The sequence below is a fragment of the Solanum dulcamara genome, chromosome 4, assembly GCF_947179165.1.
Source record: "Solanum dulcamara chromosome 4, daSolDulc1.2, whole genome shotgun sequence".
Taxonomy (NCBI): domain Eukaryota; kingdom Viridiplantae; phylum Streptophyta; class Magnoliopsida; order Solanales; family Solanaceae; genus Solanum; species Solanum dulcamara.
Window position 1 is genome coordinate 21,455,029 of NC_077240.1, and position 23,097 is coordinate 21,478,125.

At 36.0% G+C, this 23,097-nt stretch overlaps 1 protein-coding gene across 1 annotated transcript; it reads right to left on the reverse strand.

Annotated features, from left to right (window-relative positions):
• Window positions 1-914: 914 nt before the first annotated feature.
• Window positions 915-19,664, reverse strand: LOC129886910 (uncharacterized). The gene is made up of 7 exons (XM_055961807.1): window positions 19,035-19,664; window positions 15,314-15,366; window positions 15,183-15,228; window positions 13,954-14,031; window positions 4,209-4,316; window positions 2,292-2,371; window positions 915-1,408 (listed from the first exon to the last, which is right to left on the reverse strand). Exons 1-7 carry the CDS (start codon window positions 19,587-19,589, stop codon window positions 1,297-1,299), a joined length of 1,032 nt encoding a protein of 343 aa, XP_055817782.1. The 5' UTR covers window positions 19,590-19,664; the 3' UTR covers window positions 915-1,296.
• Between the last annotated feature and the right edge of the window lie 3,433 nt (window positions 19,665-23,097).

The following is a 23,097-nucleotide window of genomic DNA, read 5'->3' on the forward strand; positions in this document are numbered from 1 at the left end:
AATTTCACTTTGAATAACATCAAGTTCAATTGGTGCTCTAAATTTAATTCATTTTGTTTTCAATCTTGAAGTGACTATGCGAAAAAATGATTAGATAGTATTATGTTAACTTGTAGATATTATCTAAAGAAGAGGTAATTTGGTAAAAGAAGAAATAGAATATACCTCCTAGCATGCATGATTGCATTATATTCACATGTAATGTTATTGCACACACATACATCATTCACATCTCAACAAATTGCATTATGGGGATCTGTCATGTATAAAAAAAGTCACTACTATATTAAAATTTATATTCATAAAATTAAGAGAGATAAAATAGAGATTGTGAAAGTCGTTCTCTTCTATCAACTATGGCTCCAGGTAATGAATATCCTCTAATAATTAAATTTGAATTTTGAATGTTTTCTTTTCAAAATTAATATATTTACTTAAAAGAAAAATGTTTTTCATTTTAAAAATAAAATAGAAATTAATTTTAATTATTTATAAAAATCTGTTTTTGTAGTACTGACACGTGGTACTTTTGCCTCTCCTATTATATATAGATAGATTTTTGGACCTCGCACATTTCATATGTACACATCGACTTAATGGGCTACTTGCATTTTTGAATAACTCGGTTCATGTAATGTGCTACTTATATTTTTTTTCTCAATAAGTTGTTATCCACGTCAACTTGCACACATCTCAATTATCTTATTAAGAAATCACCTAACGTCTTTTGCGTTGATGGATAGATGAGCTACCCCAGTTTTTGCCCTTCTATTGTTCAAGTTTAGCACATTTCATACTAACAACACATGGATTTTTATATGCAGTGGAGGCAAGCTAATGCAAATGAATTAAACTTGTTCAGCTAATTTAAACCTATCAGTTAAATATGTCGAGTTCCAAAGACAAGGAATAGATACTCAAAATTCTCAGTTAAATACACAGTTCCAACATCACCAGAACTACTAAATTATAATTCAAAAACATTGATGATTTATTTCCTAGCCTATCCATATCATTACACCTCCTATTCTAATAGACATAGGTGATACTGTTGAATGATATAGTAGATTAAATAAAATACTAGCTAACAAGCAACATTAAATTACACTATAAAGCCCGCCCGTTCTACAGACGCATTGCACCAGAATACACCATTTTACCCCCAATTTCAACAACATCGAGAACCTGAGCACTCCCCAAAGTCTGAGAATATATATGAAGACGAAATATGAGCGCTCCAGCAGGGTGCAGATGAGAGAGCCCAAGGACCAGTAAGTTGTTGAATCTTTGAATAGTTTAGTTTCCAGAAGCTGGATCGTTTCTGAATTGCTGCTCTACCATTGGAGGGAGGAGAAGAGCAAGCCTGGTTTTGTATCTTGCAATCCTTCTAAGCCTTTCTTCTCTTAATCTGCAGATTTTCCAAGCACAATGGGTCAATTGTATTATTTCACCAGTAAAAAAGTCCTCGAGCAATTTCTATTGTGAAATTAAATACATATACCTCTTTCCCTACCCTGGAAAGGAAAGGAAGAGAGACAGGAAACAACAGCTCGAAGAATGGCTGTGGAATATAGTGAAGATTAAACTACTGGCTATGAAGCTCATCACATTTCATTAACAGCATCAGATCCAGTATCTAGCCGGTAAGTGAAGACCAGATCAGTTTTGTTGGTGTAGATCCCCTAATTTCTGGGCTGAAGGGAGGTCATTATCGGAAATAGCGGAGATGGCCAATCACCAGCCACTCTCAGGTTTTGTGCAGCAGAAGAATCGAATGCATGGTTTCTGTACTTCAAGCTCTTTCTTCATGTGTCTAATTTTGCTAGCATCTCAAGTTAAGGGTGCAGAAAGGGGCAGAGTAAGTTAACCACATGATTTGAGATGGAATACTAACTTTTTTCCTTTTTTATTTAGATGAAGTGTCAAAAAAATTTTGATCCATTTATTAAAGTGCTAGTGCCTAGTGAAAAAGACTTGGGATTTTGGGTAAAAGAAATACATTGTTATCCTACTACACTCATGTAATAGATTATATAATATAATATATGTGTATGTGTGTGTGCGCGCGCTGCACTCATCCCCTTGCAGAACTAAATTACTGGTTTTCCCTGATCTTAACAAATACCAAATGCCAAAGTGAAGCCAATCAACAAAAGAAAAGGTAGATTTTGTAATATGGGACATTCCCACCTCTTTGGGCACCTTGGGAAAGGGTTCAGAAAGAGCTCTATCAACAAGGAAATAGTTATAACCTTAATTACAAAAAGCCAAATACCAGAAAGGTTTTTTACCGCGATCTAATCCTTTTAGCACGCTTGACATGTCTTTGCAAAAGTTCTTTTGGAGATAAATGCTCAACAGATTCCCCATCCTGCACAAGTAAACAAAAACAGAATCACTTGTTCAATTCTATAATTGAACGCCAATTGCCATCTCTAACTACCCAACTACATTGAACAACTAGGTACATCTCTACAGGCTGCTTTGCAATCAGAGACATGTGAATCCTAACACATAATAGATGACCAGAAAATTAGAAATGACAAAGCAATGAACTAGAAACATGATTAAAGCAACACCCAGAATTTTATTTTATTTTTGAATGAGATCAATGCCTTTGTGGTCAAGCTAAGAGGAGAAAACTCAGATCAAATTTGATACAACTGAACTTGCTTAATCTTAAAGCATATATAATATGTTAGATACAAAGAAATTAATAGGGAGATACAATGAAATTAATATGGAGCTCATGTGGAACAAGGTAGAATTTCTGAAGTCTTAAAACTTCAAGAAAGAAGATACAATGGATAAAGCTTCATGGATCCAACATCTCCCCCATTCCTTAATTGATTGAACTGCTCATATTCAAAGAAAACTTCCAACTTTTGATTGAAAAATATTATATTGCGCACACCAACCAATCCACCGGGCAGCCTATCCAGCTCAGGCATGGGTTTTGTCGGAATGGATGAAACTGGCCTTGGTATTACACTATTGCAGAGTAGCTGGTTCAACTAGAGCAATTTGATCTTATTGGCTTGCTTATTCAACTCGGATCAAACAGGAAAGGATACTCTGAGTAGCTGCAATTCAAACCTGGGATCTCCAGACTATTACTCCCCTGCCTTAACCACTAGTTCATCGTCCTCTTGAGGTTGAGGACATTCCTTTGATGAAAGATAACAGACAATAAAGGAACTCAAGGACTTCAACATAACACGAAACATACCATACTTCCAAGCTTGGCAATTCGAAACATTGAAGAGTATTCCAAAGATTGCTTGGGGAAAAAATCTAGGAAACTCCTCAGAAGCAAAATATTGCATTCAACTTGGAACAATAAAAAGAAAATGTTCAATATGCATATGACACTTGATTATGTACAACTTTTTGTAATGTGGTGAATTTATTTATGAAAACCTTTACATAATATGAAAGTTCAAAACCTTATTTTACCTTAAAGTTGATAGGGATGGGAAAATTCACCATTTTAAGTATAGCATAGATGAAAAACTGCAGTCCTACAATGAGATGGATGGTATAGTATAAAATCCTAGAAAGTGTACAATGGTACACAAGTCATTAATCTTATACTAGACATCAATAACAGTCTGGAAAGTTCAATGCTCAGCAAGGAGTAAATATGGTCAGCACTCCCGATTCTAGAATGAATCAAACATAGGAAGGTGATTTACAGTAGAATAGATACATATCCCTTCAAAAGATGGATTGTAGGATAGCAACCATGATAACAGAAATCAAGAAAGATTTGGATGGGAGTGCATTTGTGCGGAACATGTAAAGACTAGATGGAAAAATTGAAAATTAGAAATTACTAGAACTATTTGTCAAGCAGTGAAGTGGACATACCAAATGCAACCTATTCGCATCCGCTGATTCAGGGCTTCTTCAAAGGAGGACCCTGACGAAGATTCTTGCACCAAGAACACCTATTTTTTCCCCTCTCACCTCACCACCCCCTTCCCCAAATAAGGAATCTAAAAATGAAGTAAAAAATCCTGCCCCGATTATGTTCAACACAAACATAAACCATGATTTACTAGTAAAATGAGTTATACTTCAATTCCCCCTGTACTTAAGATTACCAGATAAACAACAATGGCTAAATTTTATCCAAGCATCTAATCATTTTGGAACGGGAATTGTATTCACACTCACTCACTAAGTAGATAAACTCAAGTGCTCACCTCTTCCTCTTCTTCTTTATCTCCATCCTTTTTCACAGGAGATTCAGCATCTTGTGGAGCCAGTGCCAAAGGTCTAGGAAGAGATCTTACCCCATCCATGTATTGGGACTGCCAACAAAATGTAAAACAAATAAACATAAAAAGGAACAAATGATAGAAAGTATTTCTTGCAAAATTTCAAACACCACATCAAGAAACTCATCCAGCACTACAGGTCCATCATTTTTGTCAAGAAAATTTAAATTAGGGCAACGAATGCAAGACCAGAGAGGAGAATCAGCAATAGAGAAGCAACAGAGAATCATGATCCGAACTGGTTTGAGATCATGATCTGAAACTGGTTTCAGTTTCATCAAATGTCCTCCCTCAATCTCTACAATTCATAGGTCTACCTTTTCCTCAAAAAATTACTTCAAATTAAAAAGAAAAGAGAAAGGAAAAAGAACAAAAACAACGATTATCCTTAATTAAACTTAGAAGGAATGAGATTTGCTGCAACTACTTGATCAGTGTGAGTTCTAAATAGTGAGATAGAGCCATGATCAGAAACTGGTTTTGAACATTCAGATCAGGTCAAAAAATCAAGTAATATAACTTGAAATTGCGTAACTATACTATCTAAGCAGCATCAGGTAAATGTTCAAATTTTAATGAGAAGGCTTTAAAGAGCTCTGATAGCCAAAGAAACTCATTCAGTTTAGAATATCTTATAACTTCTAAAGTTGCTAATACTTCTAGCCTTCCCTCAAATACTCTAGCATTGACATGTTTCTCTTCAAACCTAATATTATTTTCACAATAATGTAAGGAAACTTAAATTTTTCTTCGACAATGACACTATCACAACACAGCTAAGGTGACAAACTCTCAAGTAAAATCACAGCCGAAAGCAGTGGAATAGAACTGCAAATCTCGAAATGCATATATTGGAAAAATAGGAAGTAATAATTCTTAATTAACAATTCCTTAGAGGGATTTGTTATGTTGTTAAGTATAGTTAAATCTTTGATGTTTTGTCATCTTGGAAGAGGAATAGTAGTGTGATTTTTTCTCTATGACTATTATATTTCGGAAAGGGAAGTTTTCGCCCTTGGCATTCTATAGAATATATTAGGTAACATCACTTGTGGAAATCTATAATAGGGTTGGCAAAATTAAACCATGAAAACATGGCCCACCCTATCCGTCCAAGTTTGGGCCGGTCATTGACCTGCCCATTTATTAGGTCAGTCCATCAAAAATATTGGATTAATATGTGGCGCAACTTGACCAAACCTCAACTAATTCCACGAGATATCTGTCACCACTCACCTCCAACCATCAACAAATAACTTTGTCCACAAAGGCTAGGATAGATGGGAAGAAATCCCTAGTGTTTTTGCCTATGATGGGATGTGAAGACCTCATGGTTCTCAACTCACTTCATTGACCACTAGGACAATATTTTGACCCGACCAAATTCAGCCCAACCTGCCCATTCGACACCCCTCATCTATACATATATGGGACCTTCAATACATAGCTGAAAACTAGAAGTCTTTAGCAAACAAAGATAACTGAATTTTACATGTTTTTGATGGACAATGAATTCTTAACCAATAATGACAATGAATTCTTAACCAATAATTTAACTCTTGCCAGAAAGAAATGATCTCATACAAGACCAATGATCTCATATGTGTGCTTAGAAAATAAGAAATTTAACCAAAATATTCAGCTTTTTCCTAGTTAATTCTGAAGAAACCGGAATTTTAATCCCCTTGGTGGAAAACACCACATAGTTTTCACAAAACTAACTCTAGTTGTAAACTCCATTTTGTTTTCTTCTTTAAATAAATTACCTTTTTATTTTTCCCTGTCTCATTCCCTAATAGAAGCATTGAGAGGACAATTTATCTAGTATATTAACCACTAGGGCTTTCCAATAAATAATGTGTTTTCAGTGTTTAAAGATGTATAACATAAGCGGAGCATATTTACCTCAATGTTTCTACTAACACTCCTCGGGGAATTCTTCACCGAAGTCAACAACAACAACATACCCGGTGTAGTCACACAAAGTGAGGTCTTGGGAGGGTAGGATGTACACAGACTTTACCCGTACCTCAAAGGCAGATAGGATTCTTTACCAAAGTCAAATCACACAATTCAGTAACAAACTTAAATGGAATTCCTAGCTGTGTTATCCAAAACAAAAGTATATTCCTACAAACCCCAATGTGTTCGGCACTACTACTATATTTGAAATCAAACAATTCTTTCTTACGAGTTTTTCAAATATTTTAAAATACTTTGTACTATTGTATAAACTTTATTGCAAATAATAAGAAATTGATGTCTGAACTCACATTGAAATTTTATTGACTTGACACTCATAATCGAGGCTACAATTCCTTTTGAGATGGAGAGTAATATTTTATGGGCAAACAATGTAAGGTAAAGCAATACAATTACTTTTTACATCTCGTCAAGAATTAGAAGTGTTGTTAACTCTCACTGCGATGATTTTCTTTTAAAAATCAACATCCATAAAAAGTTACTAATTTTTACTCCATCCATCCCTCCAACCCTATTCTAAGTGACTTAGTTTGAAAGAGCACAGATATTTGTAAGATAGGTAGGGCTTGTATATTGTATTAATAAAGGGTAAAAAGCATCAAGGTAACAAAAGATAAATTAGGGTTCATTAAGTTTCTTGCATATAAAAAATAATCCCAACCTAAAATTCTATATTATTAATACAAAATTTCTTACCATTTTCATTTTATGGCACAAATAATATCCACATAAATTGTTAAGAAATCTATGTGGGGTGCACTACTAAGATAAAAGCCTAGTAATGACAAAAGTAAAAGAAGCTAAATTAACGCCCCTTGCATTATAGAAACCTATCTTACTTTAACAAGAAAAATAATAATCATGATCGCATTATTTTTTTTAATTAATTACCATGATCGTATTACATACTCAGACTTTCTAACAGTTTGGGGTTAAAAGCACTATATTAAAACGAGAACATACTACCTATTAAAGCCAAATCTTGGTTTTGATATCACAAAATTTTGATCTTAAAAAATACAAAAAACTTAATGGCAGCATTACATTTGATTTGAAGGAAATATTGTGCATTATCATTAAAAGTAACATCCTTTATTAAGTAAATTTTTGTCTAAGCAGAACTATTCAGAATGACAAAACTGATGTAAGGGACTATTAGAAACAACTTTTATTTAGTTCAAAACCTCACATGCTCTAGCTGGCTAGTAGTTCATAATATATCCATCTTTAATACAAGAAGCAAACATCTGACAAAAAATGTAAATGCACTAGATAATCCGATAATTATTATTTATGCATTACAGTCTCTACACTATAATCCCTGATGACTTGCTGGCAAACCAAATGACCCCTGATTGTTATGGGAAAAATATCACATCATTGTCTAAAGTTGAGTTGCTCAAGTGATTGGATGATGATATTTGAATTTAAGAAAACAAATGATATTTTTTAGGATTTCAAATTACATATTTTATATGTGTCACTAGAAATGAATCCAGAATAAGGGCGGAAACAAACTGTCAATTGAGTTTGCACTTGATATCCAAATTTTCCTAGGTCCTTTAAATACCGGCACAAAATAGGATCAATTGTCCATCAAATGCACCCTAAATGAATTTAAGTTTATAGAAGAGGGGAGTGTTGTCTAATATATAGTATTATGTTTGGAATCATGTCAAACATTATGAAACTTCCAAAAATGGAAGGGTGTCACATACAATTTAGGAAGGGGAGAGTATATAACATTTATACTCAAACCCACATATATACACACATTAGGACACATCTTCAGGATATTGTAATTTTCAACTCAAAGAAATACATATCAACTTTTGGAATATTTGATGATGATCTCTCACATCATAATGGAGCGGGATGGCTTAAGTGGAGGCTCGCATTCGGTGTTTTGTGTGATAAGATTGTGCCGTTGAACTTAAAGGTAAGTTTCATAGAGTGGTGGTTAGATCAATTATGTTGTATGGGTCAGAGTGTTGGTCAGTTAAGAAAGCTCATGTCCAGAAAATGATAGTAGCATAGATGAGGATGTCGAGATGGATGTGTTGACATACCAAGAGAGATAAGATTAGGAATGAAAAGATTCGGGGCAAGTTGAGAGTAGCCCGCGTGGTGGACGAGACGTGAAAAGGGAAGCTGAAATGACTTGGATACGTGCAAAGGAGATGTGTCTATGCCCCAATGAAGAGGTGTGAGAGGTTGGATGTGGTAGGCCTGAGGCAAGGGAGAGGTAGGTCAAAGAAGTCTTAAGAAGAGGTAATTAGACAGGATATGGCACAGCTTCATCTTACCGATGACATGACCCTTGATAGGGAGTGTGGAGGTCAAGTATCAGAATGGAGGATCAGTAAATTGCCGAGCATATTTTTTTTCCATACCAAGGCAATTAGTATCTTTTTAACGTTTGCTTATTCTTAGATCTCTAAAACTACCTGATTGTTTCTTTCACTCCATTTATCTTATTTTTTTGAAACTGGTGACTTTGTAATCCTCAGCATTAAGGGCTATGTTGGCCACCTCTAAAAGTGTTACTTACGGAGAAAAAAAAATAGGAATACTTACAAAGCTCCTATGAGATCCACTAGTTGAATTTCTTCTTCTATATTCATTTCTTTACACCAAAAACCTAAAAGTGATAATTACTTTCCCCATAATCTTCTCTATAGTGCATTCTCCCCCTACAAAAATTCTCTAATTTCTCTCTTTCCATATGATCCACCAGATACAAACTGGTACTGTTATCCACCACCTCTTCTGGCTCTTGCTACCTCCCCTTCTGACCCAACAACTTAGTAGGTTTGTTGTATAATTTGGCATAATCCAATTAAGGCTAGCTAAATTGGTGAATAGAACCCATACTTGTATTGTTACTTTGCAGTGGAGGAACAGGTGATTATTGATTTCTAGAGCCTCTTTGCAAAGATAACATCTTGAGGCAATAAATTTCCCCCCTCTTTTGAAGTGCATCATGTTTCAGGCAAGCTCTCCTGGCTACCAACCAAGTGAAACACTTCACCTTAGTAGGGGCTACACTATTCCAGATAACACTCCATGGCCCTGATTTTTTCCCTACAGTTGTGGCTAGATCCCTCTTATACATTCTATTCATAGAGAATTGACTATCAGTATGATGCCTCCATAGTGCAAGGAAAGTCTCCAATCAAAGCTAGCATATCTGATACCCACCCTATTTCCCAGTCATTAAAAAATCTCCTAAAAATCAAATTCCATCCTTGTGGAGACCAAGCCTCTTGTATTTTGCTGTCACAATTTAGACAAATAGAAAACAACCCAGGAAATAGATTTTTCAAGGACCCTTGACCAGTACAGTCTTCCTTCCTAAACAAAGCCTTATTCCCACTGTCAACCTTTATCCTTACATTGTCTCTGAAAGCCAGTCATAAAGTTCTTATAATTCTCCATACTCCACACCATATGTATCTGTCACTTCCTCTGAACACCATTGACCTTCCTGACCATACTTGTGTTGAATGACTTCCTTCCATAAAGCTTGATCTTCCAAGTTGTATCTCCATAACCATTTGGTAAGTAAGTTGTTGTTGTGTAGCTTTAAGATTCTTACTCCCAAACACCCATATCTTTTGCTTTGCTGAACTGCCATCCATTTAACTAAGTTGAAGCTCTTTTCAATCTTGTTACCTTGCCAAAGGAAATTTCTCTTCAATGAGTCTATTGCTTGGACTACCTTGTTGGGAATGGGGAAAAGTGAGATCACATATGTTGGCAAAGAGTCTAGGACAGAATTGATCAAAGTGACTCTTCCCCCCAAGGATAAATATTAGGATTTCCGAAGTGTCAATCTCTTCTCTGATTTTTCTAGTATACCATTCCATATGCTAACTGCTTCCTGTTTAGCACCCAGTGGCAAACCTAGATAAATTGTAGGCAACCTCTCCATCTTGCACTTCAAAATATTAGCTGAAGCTTGAATCTATTGGACCTCTTTAATAGGAAAAATGCTGCTTTCTCTCCAATTTACCTTTAGTCCGGGGCATGCCTAAAAAATAACCAGAATAATTCTGATGTGACAAAGTTGTTCCTGCTCTGCTTCACAAAAAATTATTGTGCCATCATCATATAATAAATGAGTCATATCCATCACCTCATTAGCCCTATTTTTGATTTTGAAACCCCTAATCCAGTTGTTTAGAGAAGCTCTCCTCATCAAACTGTCCAGCCCTTCCATAGTAATGATAAACAAGAAAGGGGACAGAGGGTGTCTTAGTCCTCTTTCAGCAGGAAAAAGACCTACAGGTTCTCCATTTACTAGAATGGAGAACCTGGTGGTTTTAATACAAAACTCAATCCACTTGAGCCATGTAGGGCCAAAGCCCATTTGTCTAAGAGTGTTGATCAGGAAGTCCCAGTTATGATGGTCATAGGCTTTTTCAATATCCAGTTTACACATTACCCCTGGCACATCTCCTCTAATCCTAGTAACAATACATTCACTAGCAATTAGAGCAGCATCTATTATTTGTCTCCCTTTAATGAAAGCCATTTGATTTTTGTTGACTAGCTTGTCTATCACCTTCTTCAGCCTTTCTGCAAACACTTTGGCAACTATTTTATAAACCCCAGTGATGAGACTGATTGGTCTGAAGTCTCTTAAATCATTTGCCCCCACTTCTTTGGAATTAAAGCCATAAAGGTGGCATTGAAACTCTTCTCAAAACATTGATGGCAATGAAAGTTTTGAAAGGTTAGCATCAGATCTTCCTTTATAGTTTTCTGGAATGCCTGAAAAAAGGCCATGATGTACCCATCAGGCCCAGGTGTTTTATCACAAGCACACATTCTTGTCCCTTCTAGCACCTCATCTTCACTGAATTCTCTGCATAACCAGCTCTGTTCCTCCACTGCTATTCTCTGTACATTAAGAACATTTAGTGAGGGTCTCCAATTTTCTGACTCCTTGTACAAATGGTGGTAAAAATCCACAATGAAACTCTTGATTTCCACCGGCTCAAAAGATAACTCTTCATTGATCATTAATGACTCAATGGTATTGATTCTCTTGTGAGCTGTAGCCATTATCTGGAAGTACTTTGTATTTTTATCTCCAATTTTGATCCACTGAATTCTGGACCTCTGTCTCCAAAATATTTCTTCATTTTTGGCCACCACCTCATATTCCATGGCCAGATGTACCTTTAGAAGTTGTTCATCATCAGTAAGAGGTCTAGCCTCTTGAATAGCTTCCATGTCCCCTATCTAACTCAAAATTTGCTCTTTTCTTGCCTTGCAGTTCCCCATATTCTCTCTGCTCTGTTTCTTAAGTTTTGTTTTAAGCAGCATGATCAAGTGGCGGGTCATGACACTCAACTTAGTATTTTTTATGGGGCCTTTCACTTTGATTCGAGCCCATCGCAGATGATTTTTTATCGTGGTTTGTTCTTCTGTTGCAAGCCATCCTTCACATTTATCTCCTATCTCTTTCATAATATTCTCAGACCATAGTTGAAGAGGTAGACCAAGCACTCGAATCCAAAACCAATGAAATCTGGTGTGGGCTGGATAAGCTCCAGACGTTGGAGACCACCAGTCAAGCACAAGTTGTTTACCCTGTCTCTTCCCATTACCAAGAAGAATGTGTTGCACTTCTTTCCTCGACTGGACTTTGAACATGAATTGAATGTCGTTCATGTCGAAAACCTGGATATTGTAAACTCTTTTCCAAATCTGTTGAATCCACCTTCTCACATCATTCCTTGTTGGTATCTTGTTGCAATCTGGAATGCTTCCTATTAGGCATCTCTGTAAAAGGTCCTTTCCATCATGGTGTGAAGAGGCTGTCACAGTGCCCTATACCTTGGAGATAGTTGGTTCCTGCACCATCCATCTGTTCTTATAGAAAGCATCCTTGTAGCTACCTTCTCCCCTCATTGAAGGATGATTTATCTCCCCTACTGCTGGAGTACCATCTTGCATTAAAGATCTCCTACTAATGAAGCTTTCAATCGGACTGACACGTCCCAACCACCCCTCATTGTCCTTGTTTTCTGGAATAATAATAACAAGCCTCGTTTGGCCATTAACCGTAATGACCGATAGAAAATGACAAACTTGTTGAACTTCAAGGAACAAAAGATATTAGTAGAAACATCTCTGCCTCTCCATGTCTTAAACATTTTACCCCTGACTTATGCTGCTTCTTGCAACCTTCTACATAGCCAACCCAGAGCCCCTTTGCTCAAAGTCATCCTCCAGATGTAGTACCTAGAGCTTTCCACCCATTCAAACCATGTATCAGAAAACACTAGTCTCTGTAATGTCAAAAGATTTCCCACCTAGTCTAAAGTAAATTTGATTTTCCATGATGAAAAAAAAAAGGCTTTCAAAGAAAAAAGAAGATAGGGAAGATTCCGGTGGTTGAAGACCACCAGAGAAGGGATCAAAGACCCTGAAAGGGTCTTTTTAAAAGGATGTCTCGATAAAAGTGCGTGAGAGCAATTTTTCGGAAAACAAGGTCCCATTTATCTTATTATATTGTTGTTGACACTGCTTGTTATTACTGCGTTCTTTCATCTCTCCTTGAGCCGAGGGTCCAGCAGAAACAACCTCCCTACCCTCGGAAGGGATAAGGTATGCGTACGCTCTACCCTCCTCAAACCCCACCTCAAGTGGGAGTATACTGGTTATGTTGTTGTTGTTTTTGGAATATCTAGAAAATAGTAAGGTACAATCTGTCAAATCTGAACAAAAAATATTACAGAAGGCAATATGTCTGGGATTGACCGTTAAGAGTGTGCTACAAGTGGCGGTTCTACAGTCTAACCTATGGGTTCACACGCTAAACCAATAGCTTTTGACCAGACGTATTAAGAAATCCACTAAATATTTACAAATATTTGACCATGAACATAGTTAATATCATATATTAACTCGAGGTCGTCATAGGATTCCATAAACTTCAAATCCTGGATTACATCTATGTGCTAAATGCCTACATATGTGAAATTGCATAAACAAGACTGTAAAAGGGTTTCACTTATCATTTTCAGTTGCTAGTTCTGCAGGCATCTATTTGACAATCTCACCTAATAACCATCTGGTCACCAAAGTTAGTGCAACTGAACATTTATCAGTTGAGAGAATTTTATATCAACTAAAAGTTAACATATGCCAAAAAAACATAGGATTGCAATGATTGAAAAGATAGTTCATAATGCCAGGATGTAATAGCTAAAGGTTGTGAAAGATGATTAGAGCTTCAGCAACCATGAAACTATGCTGAGTGAAGTCCAATATCAAAGATTAATAAGTTAAAAATAAGACATGGATCATGATTGTCCTGTTTTCAAGACCAACCAAAAGGAAAAAAAATTGTATCTTTATGTTTGACTGTACTGATCAAAAACAAGAGAAATGTGCTAATAAATGCACATAATGCTACAGAAACAGATGAAAAACTTAGAAGCCTAAGCAGCACTTCTGGAGAACATGGTTCTTTATTCTTATTCACAAACTCAAGTTTCACCTAAGAAAGTCATGTAAGTTGCACGAAGGATAAGCAGCAAATTAATCTGTATATGAACTGAGCTTTTACAAGCCAGAAACCTCAAGTCACTCAAGATACTGTCAAAAGAAAATTAATATTTCAAAAGGAAGGCACTTGAACAATGCATAATGAATTTCTAATTGGGCAAACCTGAGTTTCATCTGGAAGCCCATTCCTCAACCATGAGCGACAGAGGGTGTAGAGAGAAGCACTATCAGAAATTCGGACCTACATCAGAAAACAAAGGTAACTATCATGCAGTAAGAACATGTTTCTACAGAAAATATCAGGGAGGGGATGCAAGGACAGCACCTACACCAAAGTTAAGCAGTGAAATGCTACAATAAGGTTCATGCTAAACCACAAAGACCCCAGTTGGCAGAAGAACTAATCAAAGTTACTTCACAGATTGAATGCTCACCAACAAAGAAATTGGGTAAAACTGATAACAGAATCTGCTGTTCTGTCAAGTCAAGGAGGTAGATGCTTTTTTTTTCTAGTTGTGGTTAAATTGTACATAATTCATCTCAAGCGCAAAATCAACTTAATATAGAAGGGTGCACACTATCATGCAGATCCTATTATATACAGTGTAGGAATGTGATCACCAAACATAAGTAATAATCTCACCTCACCAGTAATGGGCTGTTAATCAAGAAAATAGATGACTAGTGTCACATTAAATCTTAAATTCTCTTGCCATAGCATATTTGAAAATAATACCACACAAGACAAAATGAAAAACCACCACCGAGACTAATCAGAGAAATTTAAAATTTGTAGTTACACATTTCTAAGTGAACAAAGTTTCTTATAACTTCATTACATATCACGAAAAAAAAAGATTAACAAGTTTTAAAAGTTCGTTGGGGTGAAAGAAGCAACCGCACAAATCAATCAACTACCCTCTATCCCAAACTAGTTGAGTTTGTAACCAATACCACAAATGCATAAAGATAATCTAAGTTGAGTTTGGTAACCAATACCACAAATTCTTAAAGATAATCTGTTCAGTACCTAATTTCCAACACTAACATTATTCACAACTGAATTACATTTGGCTTCGCCTGTGCTGGATTGCAAAGATGTGTGAAATTTAAAAGGGTGTCAAAACAATGTCATCTATCAGGGCCTTCTCCATAAAAACTCTGTTTTGGTAGCTAGAGATAATATTATGTACACAACTTCATGAAATAGTAGTGATAAAATAGTTAGCAGATATGTCAAACTCCAACATGCTTTTTCTTTTCTTCTTATTTTTTAGGGCGGGGAATGATTTAAATGACTTCCATCTATCAAATTGAGGATCATGTCAGGCATGAACAACCAACCGTGCGAGTATTTCACAAATCCAACTAAGCAGCAAGATAGGCACTTACCTTTCTGTCTCTGATTATAGCAAAGGTGTCATCCTTACTTCTGTCCCTACCGCAAGCAAAAGATAGAACTCTAAGAAATGTCATATTAAACATATATGGGAACCAGGAAAACTAAGCAAAACCTACATTACCTCTTCTCTCTGAAACCATTACAATCTGAAATGGAAGGCTGAGTAGGAGCAATCTGGAACACAGAAATTTAGCAAGCAGGATAAGGATACAAAGAAGGTAGCAAAATTGTGAGAAATAGATAAAATAGATCTATGGAACACATTAAAAGAATGTAATTTCTCATTTAAAATTGCAGCACCGCATTGCTGAGATAGGTCATCAAGTAAATCTGCAGGACAATACAGCCACAAAGCATAAAAGCAGTGAAAACAAGCCAGGGGCAAACAAAGATTAAAGGGCTATTTGGATTAGATAACAAAAACAGTAAGAAGATAGTCTGTTAACAGAAAATAAACCAAGTTATTTTCTGAAAACAAGAAAATTCTCTTCTCAATACTTGCATGCCTCATCTGGGGTTCATATGTGTAAACTCTTATCCCCTTTCTATTCCCCTTTGCTTCCTTCTACTGATTATAGGAATCGAGCCCCAAATTGTTTTTTTGGGGGTCAATTTGAAATTATGTTTTTCCTTCACCCTACATTTATTTAAATTCCAAAACAAATATAATTGTAACTAAAGAAGTTTAGCCGTTTATAGAATATTTAAGTCCCCATATGGAAGTCACAGCAAATGTTTTAAAGCTTTAGTGATATCTTCTTTCCAAGAGACAAAGCCAACACCAATCTTCTGAAATCAGATCCAGACACTCGCATTTGTTTCCCAAGGAGAAAAGAGAAGACGAAAAATTTTATTTCCAAAAAAGAAACAAAAACCAAAGGTTCTCAAATCAAGATAGTACTTGTGGTAGGATGCATGCTATTCTTCCAAACCAACGCAAAGCACAGTCCACTTGACAAAATTAATTTTAAGAAAACACCTTTATACGCAAGTCTATTATATTGTCCATTGATTCCACGTAGTTCAGTACAGCGATGGATCCCCAACAGTTAACCGTTTTTGGTAATCAGCACATATACATATATCCTCAGAACTTTTTAGTGTCAATGATAACACACTTCCTCTTTCCCTACAGTCTTGGTTGCTGCTTGCTCCTTTCTGTTTTGGGGTCCAAAGAAATCTATTGAAAGATCAATGTGACGGAGAAAATGAGATTTGACAAGACTCATGGGTATATATATGGGAGACAGAACATAAGAAAAAGAATGTTACAAAGAATCTGTGGTCGTGTTGAGACTCATGAGTAGCCTTTATTCCTCTTCTCTCTCTTTCTTATTTTTTTTGGAACAGGGCCAAAATGCCCTGGATTATCGAAAAAGGTCTAAATAAACCCTTCATCCACCTATTTTGCTGAAAATACCCTTGGTTACCCTTATGACTAACAGGCGACACTGAATTAAAAAAAAGTTTATTTAAATTCTAGATGGCATTCTATTGTTGGTCCAATTTTAAACTCTGACCTCAATTAAATAAATCCACCCACACAATTTTCTGACTTACTCAACCTAAACACTAACCCACACGAAAAAACATGAAATTTCACCATAAAATTCATTTTCAATCATTTTTATGGACCTTCCTCAGACCCCACTTGTGGAAACTCACTGAGAATGGTGTTGTTGTTATTGAAACATGATAAAACACCTATAGCTGATTTTGGGGATTTACTTCCCCACTCCTCAGCTTATCAAGGATTACTCCAAATAGCTTCTATGAGACATTGTCTCGTCATATACAAGAAAAAAATACTCCCCCATCAGTGTTTTACTTTCCTTTTTGGTTTGTCCCAAAAAGAGTGTCTCAATCTATATTTAGTTTTTCAATTCCGGCATTCTACATGGTAAGTTTAAGACCACAAGATTTAAAGGATTATACGCATCTTTAATTTAAGACCACAAAATTTAATGAACAACACACATCTTTAATTTAAGATCACAAGATTCAAAAGGCTCCTTTTGTTTCTTAAACTTCGTCCCAGTCAAACAAAGACACTTAAATTGGGACGGATGAAGTAGCATTTTTGGAACCAAATCGATCCATAGTCTTAATATGAATATTCAACAAATTACTCAATTAAATTATTTTTAATAGTGATGTTGGCTGTATACACCTTGATTAATCCATCGGACAACCCGTTACACCCTAAAAGCATTAGATGCTGAGTTATCCTACCCACCAAGGTTGGAGCAGATGTACTTACATTGAATGTTGTAGCTAGGGTTTGAACTTGGATTTCCGTATTGTAATTCATATACTCAACTACTTAATTATTTCCTTGAGAACAAATGAATTTGATTTGTATTATTTAATATTTGTGGAAAATTACCAGTAAAGTACATCGATTTCGCGATTTTAAGTTATTTGTATTAAAAGTATACATTTTTACGGAGTTGTGTTTGCATAGTTGGTTGTGGCCTTAAATTTGGATTGACCTTCAAGAGTTAGCACTGGACTTGGGCCAGTTCTGGTCATTTTGACCTGCGGGCCGAAGTTTGAGATACAAGGAACCAGCTCCAACCCCCCATGGAAGGGACAACATCAGCCCATGAAATTTATAAGTAAATACAGGGTACATGCCTCCATTAAACGGCTATGGTGAGGTGATTCATCGCCTGCGGTCAGCCAACTTGCCAGGTATAGCCGCAACTTACAGCCACACCTCATTGAAGAAGCCTGAAGCTGGCTTCAAAATTCCAATAAGATTGACAAGGTTATGAAAAAGGTACAGCCTATGGATTATGAACTACAACTCCTTTCAAGCCCAAGGATACACCAAAGGTTCCTCATTTCTCAACTAGGAAAGTGGCTTCCACAGATTCCCTCCATCAACCCCCCTTGGTTGCTGCACATGGTTCCCTTTGACATAATCAGTAGCCATGATAAGCAGGATAACGGTTCAAAGAAGGAAATCAGTTTCGACAGAAACTTTTGTGCACAATGGGCAAATCTGGCAAGATGTAGCATTTATTGGATCCAAATTCCTGATTCCAAAATATAAGGGACAAGTATTTTTTATAGGCAGGATGAGTTATAGCATGTCAAAGTTCTACTTTAAGCTCCCATGGTTGACCTAAACATTAGAACTAGTTTAGTAGTTAAAAGTCATGTTTCCTTTCATAAAGCCCCCCAAAATCAGTTAGCTGAAACCAGACACCTGAGTAATATCACCTCTCTATGAGTTCATTGTAACTCCCTAAAGATGCAAATGTTTGAGAATGATCATGAATGGAGAACTTGTTACTCTATTATTTCAGATCTTTCCCTTTTTCACTTGTTTCTTTCCTCTGTTTTTTCCTTCTTCTTTTGGTTGCTTTAATAAATGCAACATGATACTTATTGATGCCATCAAAGAAGACATAGTCAATTTACTTCTTTTTTTTAAATCGAGTGGCTTTCATAAGTAAGAGTGAATCACTGAACAAAAGCACCAATAGGGAGGAAACAAGTTACAAGGACCCACCTGGGAATTCACAAAACTCAAACCTATCATATAAAGGACGTTTGATAATCCACCCAAAAAAAGCTATTTAAGGATTTTGTGGATAGATTAGAGGTAGTCAAATTGTATAGGACAGCTCAAAGGAGTAGGAGTTTTTTACAGAAATTCATGTGCAACCAGAGCTCTGTGCTTAATTCTTTTAACACCTTTCCTAGAAGGTGATTAGGAGATTAGGTGCTAAATTACATTGATTACCCAAAAAAAAAGAATCATCAAGATGGTAATAACATGCAAAATCACTTATCAAGCTAATTAAAGTGAGTATAAAAGAAATTACAAAAACCTTAGGATGCGAAGAACTGACTACTGGAAATCCCTTAACCGCACCAGGCAAGACACCACCCGAAGCCGCAGGAACAGCAGAATTGACAGTAGGAGATGACCCAAGAAGAGCATGTTGCAAATGAGTCGGTCTAACACCCGCAGACTGACCCGAACCCGGATCCATATGATTCATCCCAAAAGGTGGTCTAGACGCGGGGTGGCTAACAACTGGCCGATTGGGGTAATTACTAGGTTTGGGCAAAAACCCGCGACCGGAAGAAGCAACCGGGTAGAGAATACCGTGAAAATGAGGTTGTGGGTCGGGATTAGGAGGTTTTAGGACTAACTGAGAGTAATTGGGATTGGATGAGGGCGGTAGGCGTTGGGTAGGTGGGTAATGAGAAGATTGGAGGGAAAAAGGGGTGGGTGGTCTTATGGGATTAGAGAAAATTGGTCTTGTGGTGCTAGCGGTGGTTATAGCTGCATCGGTTGTTGTGATGGCGGTGATAGTGGTGGTGGCGGCGGCGGCGGCAGGGGGAGGATCCGGCGGAGCTGGCGGGGTAGAAAGTGCCATGCTTTGGTGTTGGCGGGGAAATTTTTTGGGTTATTTATTATTAGGGGGAGAAGAAAGAGATTAATAGAATTTGATTTTGAATTGGAAGTCTTTATCACTTTGAAAATTGGCAACGGTGCGGAAAAAGTTACACTAACTTTGACGGTAGTTACGGCGTCGTTTGTATGATCCATATTGTTGCATTTTCACTTTAAGTCCCCATGGATCGAATCGAAAAAAATATTACCTCATATGTTTTATATTAACTAAACATCTCATTAAAAATATTGATCACTTATTAAATTAAAATAAAATTATTTAAATTTTTTTCATTTTATCTCTATAATTAACATGGTCTTTAAAAGCTTAAATAATTCCTATTGATATACACTCTATAAAAAAATTATAACTTATTTTTATGTTCATTGATACGAACAAAGAGCAAAATAGTAAAGTCGATCATTCTATTAATAATTTCTTAATTATCATATAAAATAGAAAATGTCCATCTAATACGAGACGAATGGAGTATTAGTTTGTTGGTATTAGATTATTGGGTTAACGGTTTTGTAAAAAAATTATTGAGGTATTAGTTCGGTTTCCGATTTTATGATTTTGGATTATGGTTAAACCAACAATCCAATAAGACTATATTAAAATTACTATTTTACTACTTGTTATATAACAATGACCTTAGCATTTTACCAAACTTATTTTCTAAATTTTAGTAGTACTTTCGGTCGTAGAAAATACAAACTAATGTATCTCCCTCTCTCTTGCGACACCTCCTCTCTTCTCGAAACAAACTAGTATTAGTTTCTCTTTTCTCAATTTTAGATTTGATTGTCACAAAGACATACGATTAATGTTGTTTCCTCAATTTATTACACGAGTCTTTAGAAGGATTTGAACAATTATGTTTTAAACAAAAGTGATTAATGTAGAATTTTGTGTTGGACTTCTATTCATGCTACTATTTCCATTTTTATGAACATTGCGTATCTATGATCATATGAATATTTTCTTGTCGGTTAAATCAAAAATCGAATCGTTAAGAATCAAAAATCAATTAATCAAAAATCGATAACAAATATTTTGTTGGTCTGATTATCAATTTACCGTGTTCAAAAATCAAAAATTGAATCGTTAGTATATAAAATCGAACCGAACAGATCGATGCACAACTCTATTTGTAATCTTTGTGGAAATCATCTTCTTCTTTTTTTCCTTGTTTTGTCCTTTGTAAATGTATTTTTTTCCCCATCCAGTGCCCTTTGTAAAGTCATTTACCTCCCGAATTATTTATTTGGATTCTAAAAATACTATAGATTTCAATATATTAGTTATTACACACCTTAATGCTAACTAGTGTAAAAAGGTATACCAAAAAATGTATTAATAATACACAAGGTCAATACATGCATTGTTTTTTAAAAATATATCCCATCAAACGATCCTTGATTGTTTTAGCCTTGTATTGATTTCCCTTCATATGTTTTTAAAAAATTACTTGATATATGTGATAAAATTCGATTAATTCAAATTCATTTTTTTGAGAAGAGTTATATATGGTATTAGATACAAATTTGACTGAATTCATTTGTTTTTGCTAAACCTTAAAAGTGTACTAGAAAATAGTATAAATATTTAGCAGTTAATATAGTTGTTAACCATAGGTAAGCTACCATGGTTAATAATTTGTTAGAGTTAGTTAAAGTTTGTTAGATGTTAGTTGTAGGTTGATATTGACTTGTAACTAACTACTCAAACTCTATAAATACAACTCACTCACACCACATGAATGATGAGAGTGTGTATGTACAATGTGACTTAGAGAGCAATGTAATTTTCTCTCCTCTTCTCCTCTTCTCTGCAACTTCTCCTCTGCTTCTTCATCTGCTGCACTGCAGCTTCTCATCTTCTTCTTCCATTTTTCTTCTTGACTAACTCGTCTTGATTCATATAGTCATCTAACAAGACTCCATCAATGAAGTTATCATGGTATCAGAGCGTTTGGTAAGATTCTAGAACTGGAACAAGCAGTTAAGTGTTGAGAAGACGAGCAGTGCAGGTGCTCATCTCTGAAAGGTGTTTGAGTCGCAATCAAGTTTCAGCATTCTCAGTTTCGAAGTAAGTTCAATGGTGAATCTAGGTGAAGCTGCAACTAGAACACTAGGTTCTAAGAACTTCAACTCAAACACAACAACATCTGAGCTGGTAATACCAAATATTAACCACAATCATCCTCTCTTCTTGCATCAAAATGATACTCCAGATAGCTCATTAGTTTCTCTTCAACTAGTTGGTTCAGAGAATTACGCGATCTGGAGTAGATCCATGAGAATTAGATTAATAGGCAAGAGTAAACTTGGAATCATTGATGGTAGATATCCTAAGTCTAAGTTTAGACCTGAGTTTTCTGATGCTTGGGAGAAGTGTAATGTTGTAATCCTCTCTTGGATTATGAATGCAATTCGACCAGGATTGCTGGGGATTGTGGTGTATGGAGGAGATGCATACAAGGTTTGGTGTGATCTAAAGGAAAGGTTCGACAAGATAAATAGAGCTCGTGTGTATCAACTCCATAAAGAAATTCATGGTCTAAGTCAGGGAACCATGTCAGTTTCAGATTATTCTACAAAACTCGAAGTCTTGTGGAATGAATATGATTTAATTATGCCTTGTCCAGGTTGTTCATGTCCTGAGTCTAAGAAGTTTCAAGATCATTATGAGTATCAAAGGTTACTAGAGTTCCTAATGTGACTAAATGAGACCTACTCTGCAGTTAGGGGGCAGATTTTGATGCAGTCTCCAACTCCAAATCTGAACAAAGTTTTTTCCCTTGTCATGGATCATGAAAGTCAAAGGAATATAGTACACACTAACTATGAATCAGGCCTTCCTGAACTGATGGAAAGTACTACATTGTTTAGCCAAAAAGGGAGTGGTCATAGTGTTGGTAATGGGAATTCTGGTCATCAACCTGGTGGAGGTAGTGGTAATCCTATTAGAAGTCACTATGAAGCTCAGTTCAATCCTTAAAAACCATAAAAATCTGTTATCACCTATGAGGTGTGTGGTTACAGAGGTCACACTAAGGAGCAATGTTTCAAGGTCAAAGGATATCCAGTTGGCTGGAGATCCAAGAAGAAAATTGGTAGTTCTACACCTAGCTCTAGTTCCTTTGCTAACCAAGTTACAGTTGCTCAAAGTACAGGCTTATCACACAATGAAGAACCTAGTGCAGCATACAAGTCACCTGCAGCTTTCTTCACAAAAGATCAATATCAACAGATAATGTAGTTACTAACCAATACTAGTGTTCAAATATGTGAATAAGGAGTGGATAGTTGACACAGGAGCCACTAACAATATGACATCTCAGTTGCCATCACTAGATAAATGTACCTTAGTGTCTAAGCTTGAAAGAAGGCAGGTACTACTATCAACAGGAAATGTTGTATTAGTGTCTCATGTTGGCAGCATAAAAGTCTTTGGAGATCAAGTTATTGACAATGTCCTCTTTGTT

Bases quoted from the DNA above. Each gene is read 5' to 3' on its own strand.
- LOC129886910 (XM_055961807.1), bottom strand. From the start codon at position 19,589: ATGGCACTTTCTACCCCGCCAGCTCCGCCGGATCCTCCCCCTGCCGCC. The intron at 15,229-15,313 runs GTAATGTAGGTT...TGCTTGCGGTAG, and splicing joins AATGGTTTCAGAGAGAAGAG to GGACAGAAGTAAGGATGACA. The intron at 4,317-13,953 runs GTTTGCCCAATT...TTTTGTTGGCAG, and splicing joins GGCTTCCAGATGAAACTCAG to TCCCAATACATGGATGGGGT.